We start from the raw sequence: 18,710 nt of genomic DNA on the forward strand, positions 1-18,710 counted from the left end.
TTGGTGAAAGTTTTGAAATAACAAACTCTTTAAAATAAAGTTTAAGATTTAAGATGTAATGTTTTTTTACAAAATTTTGAATAATCAAATGAGATAAAAATATTTAATATCAATTATTTAAAAAAGTTCATCAAGTTTGACATTTAAAAAATTTCATAAAGAGAACATAAAATATCTTATGGTTTTATAACATGGTTCTTTAATATATTTATAAAACAAGATTAGTTTATAAATTTATTTTACCATTTAAATATTAGACCTCTTTAATTGTCGCGTGATGTTTGTTATTCGCATTATCAAGATATCTGACATGACAGATTACGTATATATAAGTACCGTCTGCAATTGATATAACACACTTGTTGTTTAGTTCTTGTGCATGTACAAGGTTGAAAGAATTTTCCATTATGACACGTAATATTATTGTTATATTACCTCTTTTATTTCCTTAATTCCTTAAGTAACGCTATTATTTAAATATGATAGGAGACATTTAGTAATAATGTTAAGTCATTATTTTATTATTTACATTAATTAAATATAATAAATTACAAACATAAATTATAAAATCTTCAAAAATTCAAATTTTTTCATGTAGTATTCATTAAAATAAATATACAAGTAGCAAACTAATGCCTAAAAATTAATTGTTTCCAAATTATATTTAAAAAATTTCTCTTGAGAGAGAGAGAGAAGGAGAGAGGAATTGATTATAATAAATGTATGGAATAAAAGTAATTGTGATATTTATCACAGAAAAATTATTTTTTAAAAATAATATAGTACAATATTTTCTTAAAGAGAATATTTAATTAATTGTGTCATTTCTTGTTACGTTACTGAAGATCAGATACGTGTCCATACGCCTCTCTTATAGCAACCCAATTGACAAAGGACAACATATAATAATCCTAACTTAGGCGTGCTTTTAATACCGCCTGTCATCATTGTCTTTATAAAATATTTTTTGTTATTGTAAAATGAATCATTTAAAAATTATAATATTTTATTTCAGATTTTCTCTTTATTATTATAATTAGCTTTAAAAAAGACGTATAAAATCAATATTCCTTAATATTACGTTGACCAAATACCAAAAAAGTTTCAAAGTTTATCATTGCTTCTTTTTTTGTATCATCATATCATAAATCTAAAAAATAATATCACAATTTATCCAAAAAATTAGACTCTTACTTTATACATCATTAATCTATTTCATAATGACATAATATTCTTTTTAAAACTCCTATCTCAAATCAAAATTTACCTATAAATTTAAAGTTGCTTTGAAAATTTTTACATTTGCTTAAATATATTTTCAGCTTAAGACATATTTGTTACATTAATTATTTTCTAGTTAAGAATCACATGTCGTTTTTGTGTTATTTCTCATTAATTTATTTGCAATTTATAATATCTTGAATTTTGATTAAAAAAACATAAAACAGCTATGTTTTCAAGAATCAATTTTATAACATTAAATATAATATTATAACAATATAATTTTATAACATTAAATATAATATTTTACAATAATTCAGAACAAATTGTTTATTTATAAAGTTTTAATTATATTCTTCTTTTACAAAATTTTAATTATATTCTTTTTCTCTATAAGATTGTAAATACTTTATGATATGAAAGATTTATCATTCTTATCAGACAATATAATATGTGAATATTTTTCTTGATTATCGTGATGTGTTTTGCTCCAATACACATCGTCAAATATGAAAAACACAGTCATAAATATTGACACGCCGGCAAAAATAATCCACATAATCATTTCTAATGTAATCTATAATAAAATTATAAATTAGTTAAATAAATTAAAAATATAGATATATAAATAAATAATAAATAGAAATGTTTAAAAAATTAAAAAGGAAACAAAATATAGTAATATTGCATTTAATATTTTTTATATCCATAATATTAAATATATAATATTAAACCTTACTTCAATAATTGTTCTTAAAATTGTTATTATATGATGCTTTGCAGAGATCCATTTCCAAACTATGAATGGCAATAACACAAGGAGTAATGATAACTCAAATACATATATGACAATCACAAAGACAATTTTGCTCATATCAAGCACACTCTGTATCTTTATATGCATGCTAATATATTATAAAATTAATATTATACAAGATAAAATATGAATTAATCATATAAAATTAATTATAATAAACATAATAATAAACACAAATAATCTTTGACTATTTAAATACTGTAATAATTATAATTACATTCATGTTCAACATAAGTATAAAAAAATAATTTATTACATTAAAGGATAATGAAATAAGGAGACTTACGTGAGTAGTAATTTTTTAATTATACATTTTTTTTTTAATGAACTGTCTTCTACTTCGTATTTTTATGCTTGATATGCGTTCGCCTCTTGAATTTATCTTAAATTTTGTATGACATTATGATCTTGAATTCTAGCCTATATTGTTAAATAATGATCGAGAAATTGAATGTGATTAGTAAGACATTTATAGCATTTTTGTTTTTAAAATTGTATAATTGCTTTTTACCGACTTTTCAAATTTGCGGATCAAACGAATATTATCAAGCAAATATTATAACATATGTGATTTATTAGCTACTGGTTACACAACTGTCAAAGAACGTATTATTATTAATGTACATGTTTATTAGCAACGGCTGAACAGTTATATTAAATGGTTATATAACTGAAGTTATATTCCAGTTATAATAATTATATTTGATAATAATTCCATTATATTAATCAATGTTACATCTGTCTTTAATTAATTTCATATATATTTTTATTAAAATATAAAATCAGTCTTATGTCTATCTATTAATAAAAAAATTTAAAGATTTAGAATTACATTTTCAAAATCTGTATCGCACATTCAATGTTTTACACTTATACCTACAAAAGCCCACGGATGGATTCTACCGCTCGTTGATCAAATGGGTGTAAAGACACCTCCTCCCACATACATCCCTATCTTTCTCTGGAGGTGTCTTTCTGTTGAGGTGTCTTAAGAAATTATACTTAAGTATTTACTTAAGTATATTAATAGGTATGTAATTATACTTAAGTATAGTATATTAATAAATATGTAATTATACTTAAGTATAATTTCTTAAAACACCTCAACAGAAGATATGCGACTCTAGTTCAATGGGATTCAAGTCCGGTGATTGTGGGAGAGTATGTAATTGTTGGTACATTATATAACAGCCAATTTTTGGTATTATAGGCTGTATGCTTCGGGTTATTATCCTGTTAAAAGATGAATTTATTTTCGAGTCCAAGTTTTTCCGCAATTGACGACTAGATTATTTTTCAAAATGTCAATATACATTTTGTGATTTATTGTACCTTCAACAAAATGTAATTTTTCAACCCCTCCAGTACTCATACAGTCCCACACCATCACTGAACCACCGCCGTGTTTCACAGTAACAAATTATTCGGATTTAATTCACGATTTTTTTTCGCCATCCTGTGCGTCTCCTATCCAAACCAAAAATATTAAATTTACTCTCATCTGAAAATATGACTTTATTCCAAAAATTACTATCCTTATTAACGTATTTTTTGGCGAATTGAAGTCGTTTTTTCCGATTAGTCTCGTTGACCCAAAATTTCTTTCTTATTACTCGATCGTGATAACCGTTCTTGCGCAACATATTCCGAACAGTACTGATTGAAACATGTACACTTCATTTTTTCATTGTAGGCATATTCGTCGGAGCCGAAATTTTGGGATTTTTTCTTTTGATAAGATGCACGATAAATCTTTTATCGGTCTTTGAAAGAATGTGTGATCGACCACTTCTAGGCGTATTTTTTACGGTTTTCTGTATACAAAATCGATCAATAATAGATTGAATCATTGAGCGAGCTCGACCAACAATCTTCGAAATTTGCAAAATTTTTACATTAATTATGCAGCTTAATGATAATTTTTTTTTTTTTGGTAGTCTCGCTTTGTACTTTTGAAAATCGTTATACTTTGTTATTTTATTGTTTTAAAATATAAAATGTTATAATTTATGAGTTTTTTTTAATGTTATTAAGAAAAGAAGAATTTATATTATAAACAAATAATTATTTGTTTATTATTTATTGTTACACAGAAATAATCCATTTTTTGTAAAAATTCCTAGTGTACGAATACTTTTTACACCCACTGTATATAACAACAGTAATATTTAACATTAGTTGTAGCGAATGGCATATGATTTTGGTCTCGTAAATGTAATATTGCTCTCTTATAATAAAAAAGTGTGTATGATTATTTCGATCGCAGGATCGGAAGTGCCGTGCAAAGTGGCTCACGTATTCGACTAATCGTAATTAATTGTATTTTTGTGAATGAGTGTAAGAGTCACGAGGAAACAGTGAAAGATATCTGAGAGAGGAAAAGGATGTCTGGAAAAGCGAGCAACATAGAACATACATATATGCGGTAAGTTATTATTATTAAATTTATATAAATTATTTATGTTATTATTACATATTTATATTATTTTCAAAACTTTTTCTCTTCTCAACTCTGCTTCTCTTTCTTATTCCTAACTTCTATTCTTATAAATCAAATTGCGAGATTAAGCAATTAACATAAAAAAGAGACTTATGATATATCGATCGTATAATAAATAATTAATCAGTAATTTCAAATACTTCTATAGTTTAATATTTCGTATATATATATATATATATATATATATATATATATATATATATTGATATATCACGAAATTTTTCATGCTAATTATTTGTGTGGATACGATTGTTTTACGCACGTTCTCATACATAATTCAAATTATATTTAAATTGTGCCATTAAAATGATAAAACAACACGAATAAAATACATTTGTGACTTTAAGTATCATTAAAATAATAATTATTATCCATAAAAATTACACGAAACTTTATGATTACTTATTATTTTAGGTTCCTCTCACTGTGATCTTTGATTAAATTATACACTTCGCGCGAAATGCGCGATTCAAGATCACCCTGATATTTATAAATTTTACATATTATTTAACATATATATAAAAGATAAATTAAATATTATTCATATTAAATTATTTTCTCTTATATTTACGTAACACTATGGATACGTAGTTATATATAGAATATTGTATAATTTTTAATAAGAAGAAACAAGCCGATAAAGTCGCACTTATTATGCATAATGTGTATCTAAATTCCACACAATTATTCCATCCAATTAATTATTTATAATTATATATATTTAAATACACTTATGTATATAATTATATTATGTATATAATTATGTACATAATTATGTACATAATTATATGTATATAATTATATAATTATATTAAGTTAATTGTGTATTATTCCTATATATATATATATTTTTTCAGATTACATTACATAGTAAAAGGAATTAATAGCGCGCACTTTGTAATATTCTAATATGTTAAAATATTATTATTTAAGATTAATATTAATAAATTTCTATAATACTTTTTGGTATCGGAAAGAACAAAATTATGTTTAGATGAATTGCAAGGTTCATTTTTAAGAAAATATGTGTCATGTTATTATTCTAATGATTTATAGTTGAAGCAACTATTTAAATACAATTGATGATATACATAGGCTTTTAACAATATAAAACTAGATTTAAATCTCTATTCAAAGAATTAATGTGACTTGGTAATAAAAGTATTTTATATCAATACATTCGCGCATATTATTACTAGGAAATCTAGTGTAAATCTAGCTTGATTTCTGAATGAAGAACATGTCAAGGTTTACGCTCTTCTTGGTAAGATCAATAGGCCACTTGTCAATGATAGCAAGGTTGATGAATCGCATGCCTATGATTTCTGTGCGCATTCCTTGCGTGCTTCCGTCTTTCTCTGGCGGCCACTTGTTGTCTGTAGACGAATAATGGCCTGAAGACCTTGCCTTCCTGTGCTTCCATGTCTTCTGTCTCATCGGTTATCTTTTTTTCGATTTTATTTTCGGATCCTGTGCGAACGGATCTCCTTACTCTGATGTTTTCGTGTCGCGGTCTCAATGTGGCAAGCTGATGATCAGCGCTTGGAAAAGATAGTCTTTCAATAAAACCATTAGTCTCCATGTTATTCTTTGGTATTCCGTAGGCCTCCACCTAAAAAAATACAATGATTTATCAGAGATGACATATATAATACATGCACATAATATGATATATTTTATTGTGTATAATTTCCTTATAAAATATAGGTAGATATTTTTAAGCTAATTTGAATTAATATGTATTTATTGTATTGATATAACAAAATAATTGAATGAAATTGTATTTATTGATATATTTTTCTGTTTCTTATTACGTATTACACTTATTTAAATTAATATAATTCTTAAATATATTTGATGTTTTCTTTTAGACAATACCTTAAGAAATAGAAAATCTCAAAGATATCTCGAAAATTCAAATTATGTATTCAGAAATATATGTTACACTGATCAATCAAAAATAATATTTACCAATCGGCCATTTTTTAAGACATCATCGATCCGATCCTCTCCAAGATGCATTCTCTCGATAATGCCATTATTTTGTAAGCTTTTTTTTGGTAGACCATATGCGTGAATACCCGGTTTATCCTCCTCGTCAAACTCCAGATGAATTTTTTGCACCTTACCGTCTAATCCAGCTTGATTACGGATTTGCAGGCGTTTGATACGCTTGTTATTATCCGAAGATTTGTGTGATTGTGGGCAATCAGGTTCATCGATTGCTCGAACAGTGGAATCCGATATAACATTTGTGCTGTGTTCAGCTTGAGCCGTATTCAAACTCAGCAAAACAATTAATAAAAATAACTGAAAAATAAATTAATAATATTTACACAATATATCAATTATGATTTTGTATCAACTATTTATGAAAATGTTAAGTTTTTTTGATAGTGTTTTTGTTTTTAAATATAAATTATATTATTTTAACAAAAACAAATTTTAATGCTTAGAAGAAAAAAAATAAAAAATATTGATATGTTAAAAATTATATTGTAATATATTTTATAAATTCGTATTATACATATCAAGTTAAGGTAAATATAGAGAGAGATTGTTGTGTGTACTTAGATTCTTCTACGGAAACTCTCTTGATATAATTTTTGTTATATGACGCAACAGATAAACGTTATCTTCTGTGGTCTGTCACGGATAATCTTAATCCCAATGCCTTAATAAAAATGCGGAAGATTACGTATTTTTATGCGTTCCAATGGCATTTACTTAATTAGAATAAAATGTCACGTCTGCAATCTCTTGGGCAGTGAGATCTTTTAACGAGATTCGATAATAACCTGTTTGCTCGATGTTTCAGCGTTATAATAAAATGACATTTTTTCAATGTTTACGATTTCTACTTTTACTGATTGGCAAAGTACTTTTCTCAACATTATGCCCGTTATAGTTCAGGAAATTCTAATCAAGATAAATTTTAAAAAACACTTAAATTCTTTATATATAAGAAAGTTGAAAATTTAAATCAAGATTTAATAAAAATATAAGATTTAATAAAACACATAATTAATGACATAATTAAAATTAAAAGTAAAATTTTGGAAGATATCACGAATTATAATCATGTATGTCATTACAAAATTGATATAATTAGTATGTTATATTTTTGATAGAAAAAGGTTAACAGTTAGTTTAATCTTATCTTTTAACATAATTATAACCGCGCCTTCGATTTCGCGTCACACTAAAAATATTTATTTGATTGCCGATTTGATAAAGAAGACATAAAGAATCAAATTAATGTATAATAATGATTACAGCTTTTGCGTAATATATAATATTTGAATTATAAAACATTCCAAATAACATCCAATCAAGAATATTTAAAAAATATAGCCTAACATAAGAAAATTAATTATATAGTAAATAGAATTATATATATAAATTATATTATTTTTATTCTTACCATCAATATCAATCTCATCATGTAGCTTTCTTCTCTCCTGTCGTGGATATCCTGCTTGCGACTCACTTAGCTCCTGCTCGGACTCTTAAGCGACGTTTGAAGGAAAAGATCGACCGCGCGTTGGTTATATACGTAAAGCGGCCTGCTATCTCAAAGAACGCATGCAATTAGCTACTCTCATATGGGGAGCCTGCGATATGCAGATTCATTGTAGAGCAAGAGCGCGGTCTTATTCCTGGTAAAGATGCCATCGCTTCGGTACTGCAGTGAATCATCTTCGTAAACAAACCGCATGAATGGGGTAAAAGACTCGCAATATTTTTTTATTATTCTGAGATGAACACAGAGGTAAAAGTCCTCGATAAAAAAATAAAAAATATGTCGAAGGAAACAAATTTTCGGCTGCTATTCCGTTCTGTAAAAAGCCCGAAAATGCTATGTTTATCTTATGGAAATTATATTAATAAAGATTGATAAAATAAAGTAAGCTTTAAATATGTTTTAGATTGACTTCTCATATAAAATGAATTGAACATGAAACTTTTAAAAATAAATTGTGTGCGTGTGTGTGTGTGTGTGTGTGTGTGTGTGTGTGTGTGTGTGTGTGTGTGTGTGTGTGTGTGTGTGTGTGTGTGTGTAATATAAAAATATCATAATTACGAAAAAGTAATAATTATAGTCTAGAAACGAATTTAATTTGTCATTTTGTCATTTCACGATGATTCAGAGATATCACATAACTATCTCTGATCTTACCGTAAACGAAGAATAATTAATTTTTGTCCTTGTTAGTTGACAGTGAATTGTGCAGGTGTTAAACATCTATTTAATGATCACTAAACGCATGTACAATTCACACATGTCACATATGCAAACGGTTTTTCCATTCTCCTAATATTGATGATTCGTGACAGTGTTTCTCAATGTGTGAAAGTAATTCTGTTATACATAGACACAGAAGTTATGTATCATGATATAAAAATAATGAAACAATTGTATTTTTTTGTCTCTTTTTCTCTTTATTTAGCAAATTATGCTGCATATAAAATTTTATATTTTATAAATTTTATTTTAAGAAAGTTATGACAAGATATTCTTTACACGAATCCGCAATCTCGAAGATTTTGGAACATCGTGAAAAGTTAGACAACCACTATCTTACGTATGAATGAATAGATGATTAGAAGAACTAGTGATTGTTTGTCTCAAGGATATTAACGATGACACGTTTACTATAGATTACAATAATTTTTGTCATCTTGTTCCCAGTAAGAACGTTAATGATCATTCACCGAATAATTCGTTTAATTAGAGCGACTTATTTGACTAATATCCATGATTTTATTATCGTCTCAGAAATTTCCTAATTATACTATATACAAAGATCTTTCTGTTATACAAACACATGTTTAACGCTAAGCAAATCATTATTAAAGGGAGAAATGAATAATATTTAGATAATAATATTTCAATTCTCATTATTATATGCGATAAATTTGTTATAATTAATTATTATTATAGAAAATATAGATATAATAATAATAATTCGCTATCACTAACATAAAATAATGTTTTACTTCTGTATGGAATAAAACGTTTTAGAAATTACTAATTTTAGAAGATGCTATTTAGCAATTAGATAATTTTACTAAAAAGTTTCTAAGAAAATTGATCTATCACATACTGCTCAATTCTATTTACATTAATTATCAATAATAAGATTCAAAAATTAGGATACGCATATATATTGCTTCTTTATATATGTAATACTATTTTCTAAAATAGAATCATGTACCACTTTTGTTTCTTTTTTAAAAATAGTTAAAAGTTAACTTATGCACATACAAATTTATAAATTACAAAATACGCATACAAATGTGCACTTTATATGTGAGAGATAAATGATTTAGAGCTTTATCTCGAAATAGTGTCCAATAAACTACTAAATTAATTCGAAAGTTTCTACTTCTAGCGGTAAATTCGAAACTATTTAATATATATATATATATATATATATATATATATATATGTATATATATACACTTTTTACTCTAAAAATCCATACATAATATGAGAAAAACTTGTATTTATTGGTAGATAGAGAAATAAAATTCAATAAAAATCAATTTCAACTTTGACTGTGACGCATAAACTGAGATGCAAATAAATAAAACGATAATTATATACAATTGCCTATTTATATGCTGTATTAATCATCGCAAAAATATTTCAAGAAAGAATGAAATGACAAAATGTACTGTTAAAACGTTATTTTTGAAATATATTTCATATTCTAATTAATGCATTTAATAATTTTTTGCTTTTTAAAATAAAAGATATAAAAAATGGATTACTCGAATTTGCTATCTTTTTTTTTCATGATGCCGATTAGATATTTCAATATACATTATATGCTATTTCATATGGATTAAAATCTAAATGAATAAAAGTCGTTCAATTATGCAGTAATTTAACAGTTTTATTGAAGATACAACCATCAAAGAATTTAAAAAATTGTAATATATTTTTGAATTTACAATAATAACATATAGGATATAGGAAGATGTAAGGAATAATATTAGAGAGCCTGTGTATCATTTCATGAAAACTGATAAATAATAATTAAAATAATAAAATAGATAACAAATACATGAATTGTGCGTACATATTTGTATTGTATACTAATTTAATTAAAATATTGTGTAATGTTATTCTATTACAAAAATTAGTAATAATCTGAGTAAGGTACTAATCAATATTATATATATATTTTATCATTTTTCGATTTAAAAATATATGAAAGTTAATATATAAATAATACATTTAATAATTTCAGCTTTACATAATACGTATTTTTATAGCTTAACTTAATATTGTTAATATCATAAGAAAATATTTATAATATATATAGTATATTATATAGTATCAAATAAGAACATCAATAAGAATATTATAATAGTAAGAATATTCATTAATATTAATAATAATATTAATATTAATAATAATATCGAGATTTATATTGATAGTTGCGTCTCGGATAAGAATTATAGGGATTGTATCTTCGATAAGTCGAGCTTCTTTTATAAGATCTCTCTTGTGCTTCCTGTCGATATCTAAAGAGCGGTCTGAAAACAATATCTGCAGCGACATCCATATCATATGAATTTTTAGGATAATTAGTATCCGCATCTGAGGCCCAAAATAGTGGTGTTGCGATATCAATACGAGGCATTGCGATTGGCAACGGACTTTCGTTCGTATATTGGGTCATTGTCGGTTTGTATAGTGAAGATTCCTGCATCTAGATGAGGAAATATCTTTTAATTTTCCTTCAATTTTTTTATTTTAGTTTTCTATTTTTTAACATCAACTAATTTTCCAAATAATAATTAATTAGATAAAATAAAAGTTACGCTTTATTGAAATTCTGAAATATCAAAGAAGTATCACAAATATTTTAGCATCTTGGTGATAAATTTTATTTTATGCAACGGTGTATTTTCTTCTTATATATTGATATGGAATATAATTAAAATTTATTTGAATTATTTTAGAATTATAATTTAATAGAAAAAAACATTACATATAATATAATATAATATAAAGTTATCTTTGTAGAATATATCTCACTTTAAAATTTTACATTTTCTAAAAAAATAAAACAGAAAACGCTTTACAAAGAATATTTTCTTGAAAATAGTGAAAATCGATTAACCTTTGAAAGGGAAGAAGTGAGACGCCAATTATTGGGATCCACACTCCATAAGTTTTCATCAATGTAATCTTGAACATTTCCTTGAATTTCGTCGCGTTCGTTCTCTAATTGGTTCTTTAATGCATCATCTCTTGATAATGTTGTCATGATCGGTACGTCAATTTTATCATCAGAAATCTTTGCGGGATCAAGAACTGCTATGATCGGCACCGATATTGCGGGCGATGAATGTTCCGGAAGTGTTATTTCCTGAGTCGGATTTACTACGAGATATGGAATTTCTTGCGGTGTTTTATCAATAGGAAACATCGGTTTCCGTGTCGTCTTAGAAACTTCAGTTAATGCCTTGTAGAAATCATCATGCTGTGATGTATAGAACAAATTATTTTCATTTTTTCCTTTTTTTTGGAAGATTATATGTTCGGCAATTGCGAGTGACTGCAGGCGCTGTGATGACTTAGTCGTCAAATCCATAAAATACAACAACGAATTTGCTACATCGAATTAAAATGATTATATGCATGCAAAAGAAAGATAAATTGCATATTCTACGTATAAAATATAATATAAAGAATTTTAAAAATTGTTTTCGAATTTTTTGCATCATATTAAGCTTGAATTATAATGTTAACCAAGGTACAATAAACAAGTTCTTTGTTTATCTAAAATTTAGTATATGTCATTAGTATACTTTTTGGAAATAATCAATTAGTTATGAAAAGAAAATGTCAATTATTAAAAAATTTTCAAAATAAAAAGAAAGAGATTTTAAGAGAAACACATTAAAAAAATTAAAGTAAAATAATGCATCAATAGATCCAAATAATGCATCAATAAATAAATAAATTTGCGCATTTGAATATTAACGTAGCATTACCGAATTTTCATGTCCATCTTCATCGTTTTCGGTAATAGATTGGATATCAGTAAATGCCAAGCCATTCACATCTGTTCCCGCATTTGTAGTTTCGGTTATATTTTTTCTCACATCTTCTAAATTCTTCATGGGAACGACGAGAACCTGCGCACGTTGCGATATCACCTTAAAAAAGAGATAATATGATAAACAACGAAAAAAAAATCAATTATATTTTATATTATAATAAATTTATCTTATTTTCTTTCATTTTCTCTCTAATTGACATTTTCGAATTACTGTTACATAAGTGATTAATCACATCTTATTCTGTCATCGTTAATAAAAACTAACAGTCCTAATCAACGATGATAATTAAACTATTGCTAACAGCAATATTCTTAGACATCATCTTCTTCGAAAATATATTGGATTAATATGTATTAATATTATATTAATTTTAACATTTTTTAAAAATTATTTAGGATATTTTTATACCTTGTTAGGTTCAGTAGCGGGCATAACAAAGACTTTCTTTTTTACTACCAAGCCATCTAAGGATCTATTACCGACCGCATCTTGCACAGCATCCTGCACCACCGGATCTTGCACAATAGCAGCCAACGTATCGTTCGTAGTTTGAGGTTCTGTTGGCAATAAATTCGCCACGTCTTCATAATCCACAGGTTTTGCGTTCAATGTTCCAACAAACAATAGCAAGATAATGGAAAACATGATACTTCCCATCTAAAGAAAATGTAATCAATTTATTAGATATATGCTTTTTAGACCTTTTATGTGTATAACTTTTAATTAAAGAAACAAAGTCTTATTGCTTATTAAAATTTTAGAGTTTATATTCTTATAGAGTTTATTATTCTTTAAAACTTTTAATTTAATAATAAAAAATTTAATCAATAATGATCGAGATATAATACAATTATATAGATTGTAATACAAAATATTTAAAAAAAGTTAAGATATGAAATTGATATATTGTTAAGATTAATTATATATGTATATATATTCTAATATATCATTTTAGATCAAAAAAAGCGACGATTTTAAATTGCTTTAAAATTCAATAAGTTATACTTCTTATATTTCTTGTGATTTCATGTAAATCATTTTTTTGACATAGAAAACGTTGTATTAATTAGTGTATATATATATATATATATATATATATATATATATATATAAATTTATACATGTTATGAAAATTGCACTTTTCAAATGTCACGATTGATATAAAAACGTACCAGCGAATCGTCTTTCATTGCAATGACGAAATTATGCGAAGTTTCTCTTGCTGCTTCGATGAGACTGACTGCCAAGGATTTTCCAGCTCTGTCAAGGTATAACGGGCCGTACTGGTTTTATACGACGTGCTGAAATAATTATCATCACTTCGATAATAAACGTGAGTATCAATCTTGCGATAAACTGATACTTTTGTCGGATGCTGCATCATAAATAAGATCATTAATCGTCAATTATGCAATAATTAATTTCGCCAGTGAGTTATAAAAATTTGTATCTTTTACTTTTACGTATTTTCATTTTGTATAAAATGATTATATCATTTTTACATTAATTGCGCCTAATAATTTATTATAGTTTATCGACAATTAAAATTAATAGAGAAGAATGCGGAAGAGAAACTAAATATATTATTTTATTTCTTTTTTCTATGAGATAAGTAATTTCTCATATACATCTTCATAAGTTTTTCTTTTTTAAACAGAAAATATATGATATTAGATATAAGATATGAGAATGTATATTGCGATACTTCGACAACTGTCGACTGAACGAATATTTTACTTATCGTTAGCACATTCCTAATGATATTCCGAGACTCGGTGATGTTTAGCGAACAACTTAGTAACGAGTCCTGGATAACGAGCTATAAAAGACTCGTTTCAACTTCCTGAATCGCTAGTCTGCAACAAGGAATTATACTCTTTACACTCGAGAAATCTGTGGATAAAATGGAACGCTTTAGTATCTTCTTCGTTCTCTGCTCTCTCGCAATTCTAGTGGCATCGGCATCCACCAGCTCGTCAACGACAACTGAAACTTCGAGGAGCAATGGATACGACACAAGAAACATTATCGAAAAACCTCAGGCAAATATACTAAAGTCAAAGAGTGTAAAGAATAATTCTGAATGTTCTTTGGTGAGCCAGAGCAACATGAAAGGTGCGGTTCAAATTGGAGAACAGCCTGCGACTTTATATTTAAATAAAATATCAAATGCAACCACAATTCCAACCGTCAGCTTGTCGGACAACTATACGAAGGATGTAAAACGGATTGAGAACCGGGAAGATGATGCGTCTCCGTCAAATCACAAAAATCGATCGGATGATATACTGGATCTTTCTAATATAATATTGGCTCGACTGACTCGCCAGGCTGAAAAAAGCAATACAGGTTCCTCTAATCCTTCATCGGTCGAGAACATCGCCGAGTCTGACATCGAGAGCGAAAATATTGGTTCATCGCGAGAAAGATCGAACCTCGAGGGTGATCTTAACGTAGCTGAAGATAGATATCGGTTTCAATATCCTTATTGGAATCGAGGGCAGTTTGCAAATCAAAGATATCGGGCAAACGATAGAAGGGAACCTTTTCCTAATTACTTGAAATATCCTGTATTTCCAGGAAAATAAATTCTAAAGATTTGATTTTTTTTTCTCGTTCTTTAAAGAAGATTTGTATATAATCAACTTTTTACAGTGGACATGTTCTGAAAAATAATGTAATGGAAAAAAAATCTTTTTAGAAGAATATTGCGTAATATTGTAATATTGTGTCAATAGATGTAAGCAGATAATTTTTAATTCTTATACTGTAATTAGCACTTCGATTGTAATGTTCATTGATTCAGAAAATTATTTTTAAAGCGATTCTACTAGCAATGTTCTATATTTCATTCTTTTATATATAAGTAGAAAAAATAACTTCTCCAAAAAATTGGTGGTACTTGTAACTGTACTTGTAATAATTTCTTTAAAAAAGTTTTAAAAATAAACTCTTTTTAATTAAAAAATTTTTTTAATTTTTTAAATAACAAATATTTTGATTATAGACATTCATTATGAAATTAAATAATAAATTCTAATATTTATCAATTTCACACAATTTTATAGTTATAACATTTTTACGTATATTGTATTAACAACAGATATTAACAACAGATTCTAATTTTAGGTATAAGCAATTATTTATAACGTATATAGAATTAATATATCTCAAATAATATCAATATATTAAAATAAAATATCAACTGTTTTAAACGAACAGATATGAATGATTAATGATAATAATACTTTGAAGGTAATATCAATATAAAAAATATAAATTTCAAACAAAATAAATAAATATGTAGATATATAAAATAATATCTCGATATTCTAAATTATAATTTTATTTCTCTCTCTTTCTCTCTCTCTCTCTCTCTCTCTCTCTCTCTCTCTCTCTCTCTCTCTCTCTCTCTCTCTCTGGAAAAATATACGAATAAAAAATAAACAATATTTATAAAGGTGTTTTATATATTTCTATAAAATATTATACATACGTATTTTCGCTCAATTATACATGTAACATTTTATCAAAGAAATCACATATCACAATATACATTCTCATATATACATTCATCAACTAAATTATAAATGTAATTTTTGCTTGCACTATTCTGAAATACAACTTTGGTAAGCAGCCTTTTCAATATTACTTTTACTAATAATCTTAAACTAATCTAAACTTACGATAGAATTAAGAGAAAATATGTAATTTATCAGCTATCAAAAAAACTTAATTTTAATCTGACTTAAATTTATAATTTATAAAAGAGATCGTATGTGATCGTAAAAAAATCTAAAGTTTCTCTGGTTTTTCCAGTCGCTCTTGTAATTCCGACATTGTTAAAAAAAGGCCTCGTTGAGTCAGCAAATTCTGTTAATTCACGCCATTAATGTCCGACAAAGCATCGAGGTCCACAACCTTTTAACGTAATTACTAGGAGTTGAATATCCCTCAAACCATCGTTTAAAGGTCCGTTCGTTTTTTTTTTCAAAAGCTTCTTTCTTTTATTGACGACCCTGTGTTCTTTTCTTCCCTTTCGTATTTTTTTTTTAACTGTAAATCTCATCGGCAAGACAACAGCTTTATTTGTGCTCGGTTTTTAAATTCGTACTTCCGCTTCGTCATCAAGCTTGCGTCTTTTTTCATAAACATGTTTGTAAGTATTTGCAAACAACATTATTTCACAAATTGATTCATTTTTATTCTGTGTATATTCGTCTTCCTCGTCGAATTGCATCTCTGGCGCGTTGTCGATACGCGACCTGCTGGCGATAAACGAAGAGAGGACGAAGAATGTTGGTACCAGCTGCAGTCTCGAGATCATTATCATTATTTGTTTCCTCGATACTGCGTTTTTTGATATTAAAAGAATTCTCGGTGTCATCCATCATAATCTTAGGATCGTCGTTTAATGGATATATTGGTTCTTCGTCGATCGCAGGCTGAGTTTCATCCAATTCCTGAATGAAGACTGGTACGGCAAATAGGGAATCATACATGGTCGCCATCCTTAAGGGTGAGGCATAAGAGCAGGCGATGAACAGTAGAACGAAGACAACAAACTTGGCAGCCATCTAAAAAAAGAAAAACCGCAAATAAGAAAAAACTGCATTTCTTGGCTTATAAACTCCAAAGATTTACATAGAATCCATACTCAGAGTTAAAAAAATTTTACAAGTCCGAAATAAAATTATATCATAAAATTATAGGTACTTCAACAAAAAAAGAAAACTCCTAAGCTAAATAGGAAATAAATTTCAATATAAAATATATTTCAATATAATTTGTAAATAAATGTTTGATGGAATAGAACGAATGCTTTTAATAATTTTTTTAAATACTAAATATAAAAATAATCTCAGTCCAATTAGAGAATTTATTTCTTAAACATATTTTAATTGTATATAAATAATATTATATTTAAAATTTACCTCTTTTTAGTTTCTACACAAAATATCTTTTTCAAATACTTTATAAGTTACGTGAAAAAATTTATTAGTACTAGTAATACAAAAACTGTATATTCAATAGAAAGAAACATGATGATTACATGATGCAGCATTATATGATTCTAAATTACATGGTCTGTAACTAAATACGAAGAAAACTGCTTACCATTTTATATCTGGAAATCTCGGATTATTGATCTCCGCAAAGAAATAACGATCGCTTCTGTTCGAAGTAAGCTGATTATGTTACTCAAAGGAGAAACGAATGTCTCAACGTGGAGTATCTCCTAAAAGTATCTTCTAATAGGAGCAGCAGGATAGTTCTCTTGCGACTTTATGGTGACCGAGATCGAGCATTCGGTATTTATATGAAACAATGACGTCAAACCAGAGCACGCTAATTATACAATGACGTTCTACGATAGGTGATAATTAACCTGGTAAATCCAGGTGGGTATGATACATGCCGTGATCTATCCTGGGCGTACTACGTTGCTTCTTGTTTTGTTGCCGATTTCGCAGGTGTTAACTTGGCTACAAGGGAACGGTATTATATACTCCCTTGATACTCTGCTTACGCAAAATACTGATAATTTAGCACATCAATTCGCGCGTCGCAGGTCTTCGACTAGCTCGCAGATTTTCGAATATAAACCCAACAAAATAAAATGAAAAAATTTAAGAAATTTTACTTGTCATGCATTTCATGTGAGAATCTATTTTTGAATAAATATCTCCATCTATAACTCTTTATGTATTAATATACATATATCTTTCAATTCGTAAACTATATCTAAATTATATATATATATATATATATATATATATATATATATATATATCAATTTTTCTTAATTCACTTTTTTAGTTTAAGTTAAAGTAAATGTTTAATTTTATTATCAAATCAAAATTTTAATATTTAATGTATTATATTTATTATTTATATATTTATTATTGCTAATTTTAAACGAAAAATAAGAAGAATAAATTCTAGTGTATTTTATTATTATACAAAATAGATTCTTGCAAAACAATTCGTTGTGTAAGATGTGACTGTTTTTAGACTGTTCTTCACGTGATGTATGACATAACAGAGAACTCTGTAGAACACTACGCGATGTTACACATTGTTACA

General features: G+C 26.8%; 4 protein-coding genes across 4 annotated transcripts; 1 reads left to right on the top strand and 3 right to left on the bottom strand.

Annotated features, from left to right (window-relative positions):
• Positions 1–5,567: 5,567 nt before the first annotated feature.
• On the bottom strand, positions 5,568–8,111 carry LOC105259120. The gene is made up of 3 exons (XM_011270861.3): positions 7,963–8,111; positions 6,510–6,848; positions 5,568–6,150 (listed from the first exon to the last, which is right to left on the bottom strand). The coding sequence occupies exons 1-3, from the start codon at positions 7,981–7,983 to the stop codon at positions 5,824–5,826; spliced, it is 687 nt and encodes a 228-aa protein (XP_011269163.1). The 5' UTR covers positions 7,984–8,111; the 3' UTR covers positions 5,568–5,823.
• Positions 8,112–10,957: 2,846 nt separating this feature from the next.
• LOC105259122 lies at positions 10,958–13,901 on the bottom strand. The gene is made up of 5 exons (XM_011270863.3): positions 13,796–13,901; positions 13,032–13,280; positions 12,555–12,719; positions 11,678–12,040; positions 10,958–11,263 (listed from the first exon to the last, which is right to left on the bottom strand). The coding sequence occupies exons 1-5, from the start codon at positions 13,811–13,813 to the stop codon at positions 10,958–10,960; spliced, it is 1,101 nt and encodes a 366-aa protein (XP_011269165.1). The 5' UTR covers positions 13,814–13,901.
• Positions 13,902–14,460: 559 nt separating this feature from the next.
• LOC112638453 lies at positions 14,461–15,336 on the top strand. Its single transcript, XM_025410237.1, has one exon. It carries the CDS (start codon positions 14,528–14,530, stop codon positions 15,209–15,211), a length of 684 nt encoding a protein of 227 aa, XP_025266022.1. The 5' UTR covers positions 14,461–14,527; the 3' UTR covers positions 15,212–15,336.
• A 1,329-nt stretch (positions 15,337–16,665) lies between these two features.
• On the bottom strand, positions 16,666–17,925 carry LOC105259118. Its single transcript, XM_011270859.2, has 2 exons — positions 17,742–17,925; positions 16,666–17,200 (listed from the first exon to the last, which is right to left on the bottom strand). The coding sequence occupies exons 1-2, from the start codon at positions 17,742–17,744 to the stop codon at positions 16,826–16,828; spliced, it is 378 nt and encodes a 125-aa protein (XP_011269161.1). The 5' UTR covers positions 17,745–17,925; the 3' UTR covers positions 16,666–16,825.
• Between the last annotated feature and the right edge of the window lie 785 nt (positions 17,926–18,710).

This window comes from Camponotus floridanus, unplaced genomic scaffold (genome assembly GCF_003227725.1).
Source record: "Camponotus floridanus strain SB8 unplaced genomic scaffold, Cflo_v7.5 scaffold30, whole genome shotgun sequence".
In the NCBI taxonomy this organism is placed as follows: Eukaryota; Metazoa; Arthropoda; class Insecta; order Hymenoptera; family Formicidae; genus Camponotus; species Camponotus floridanus.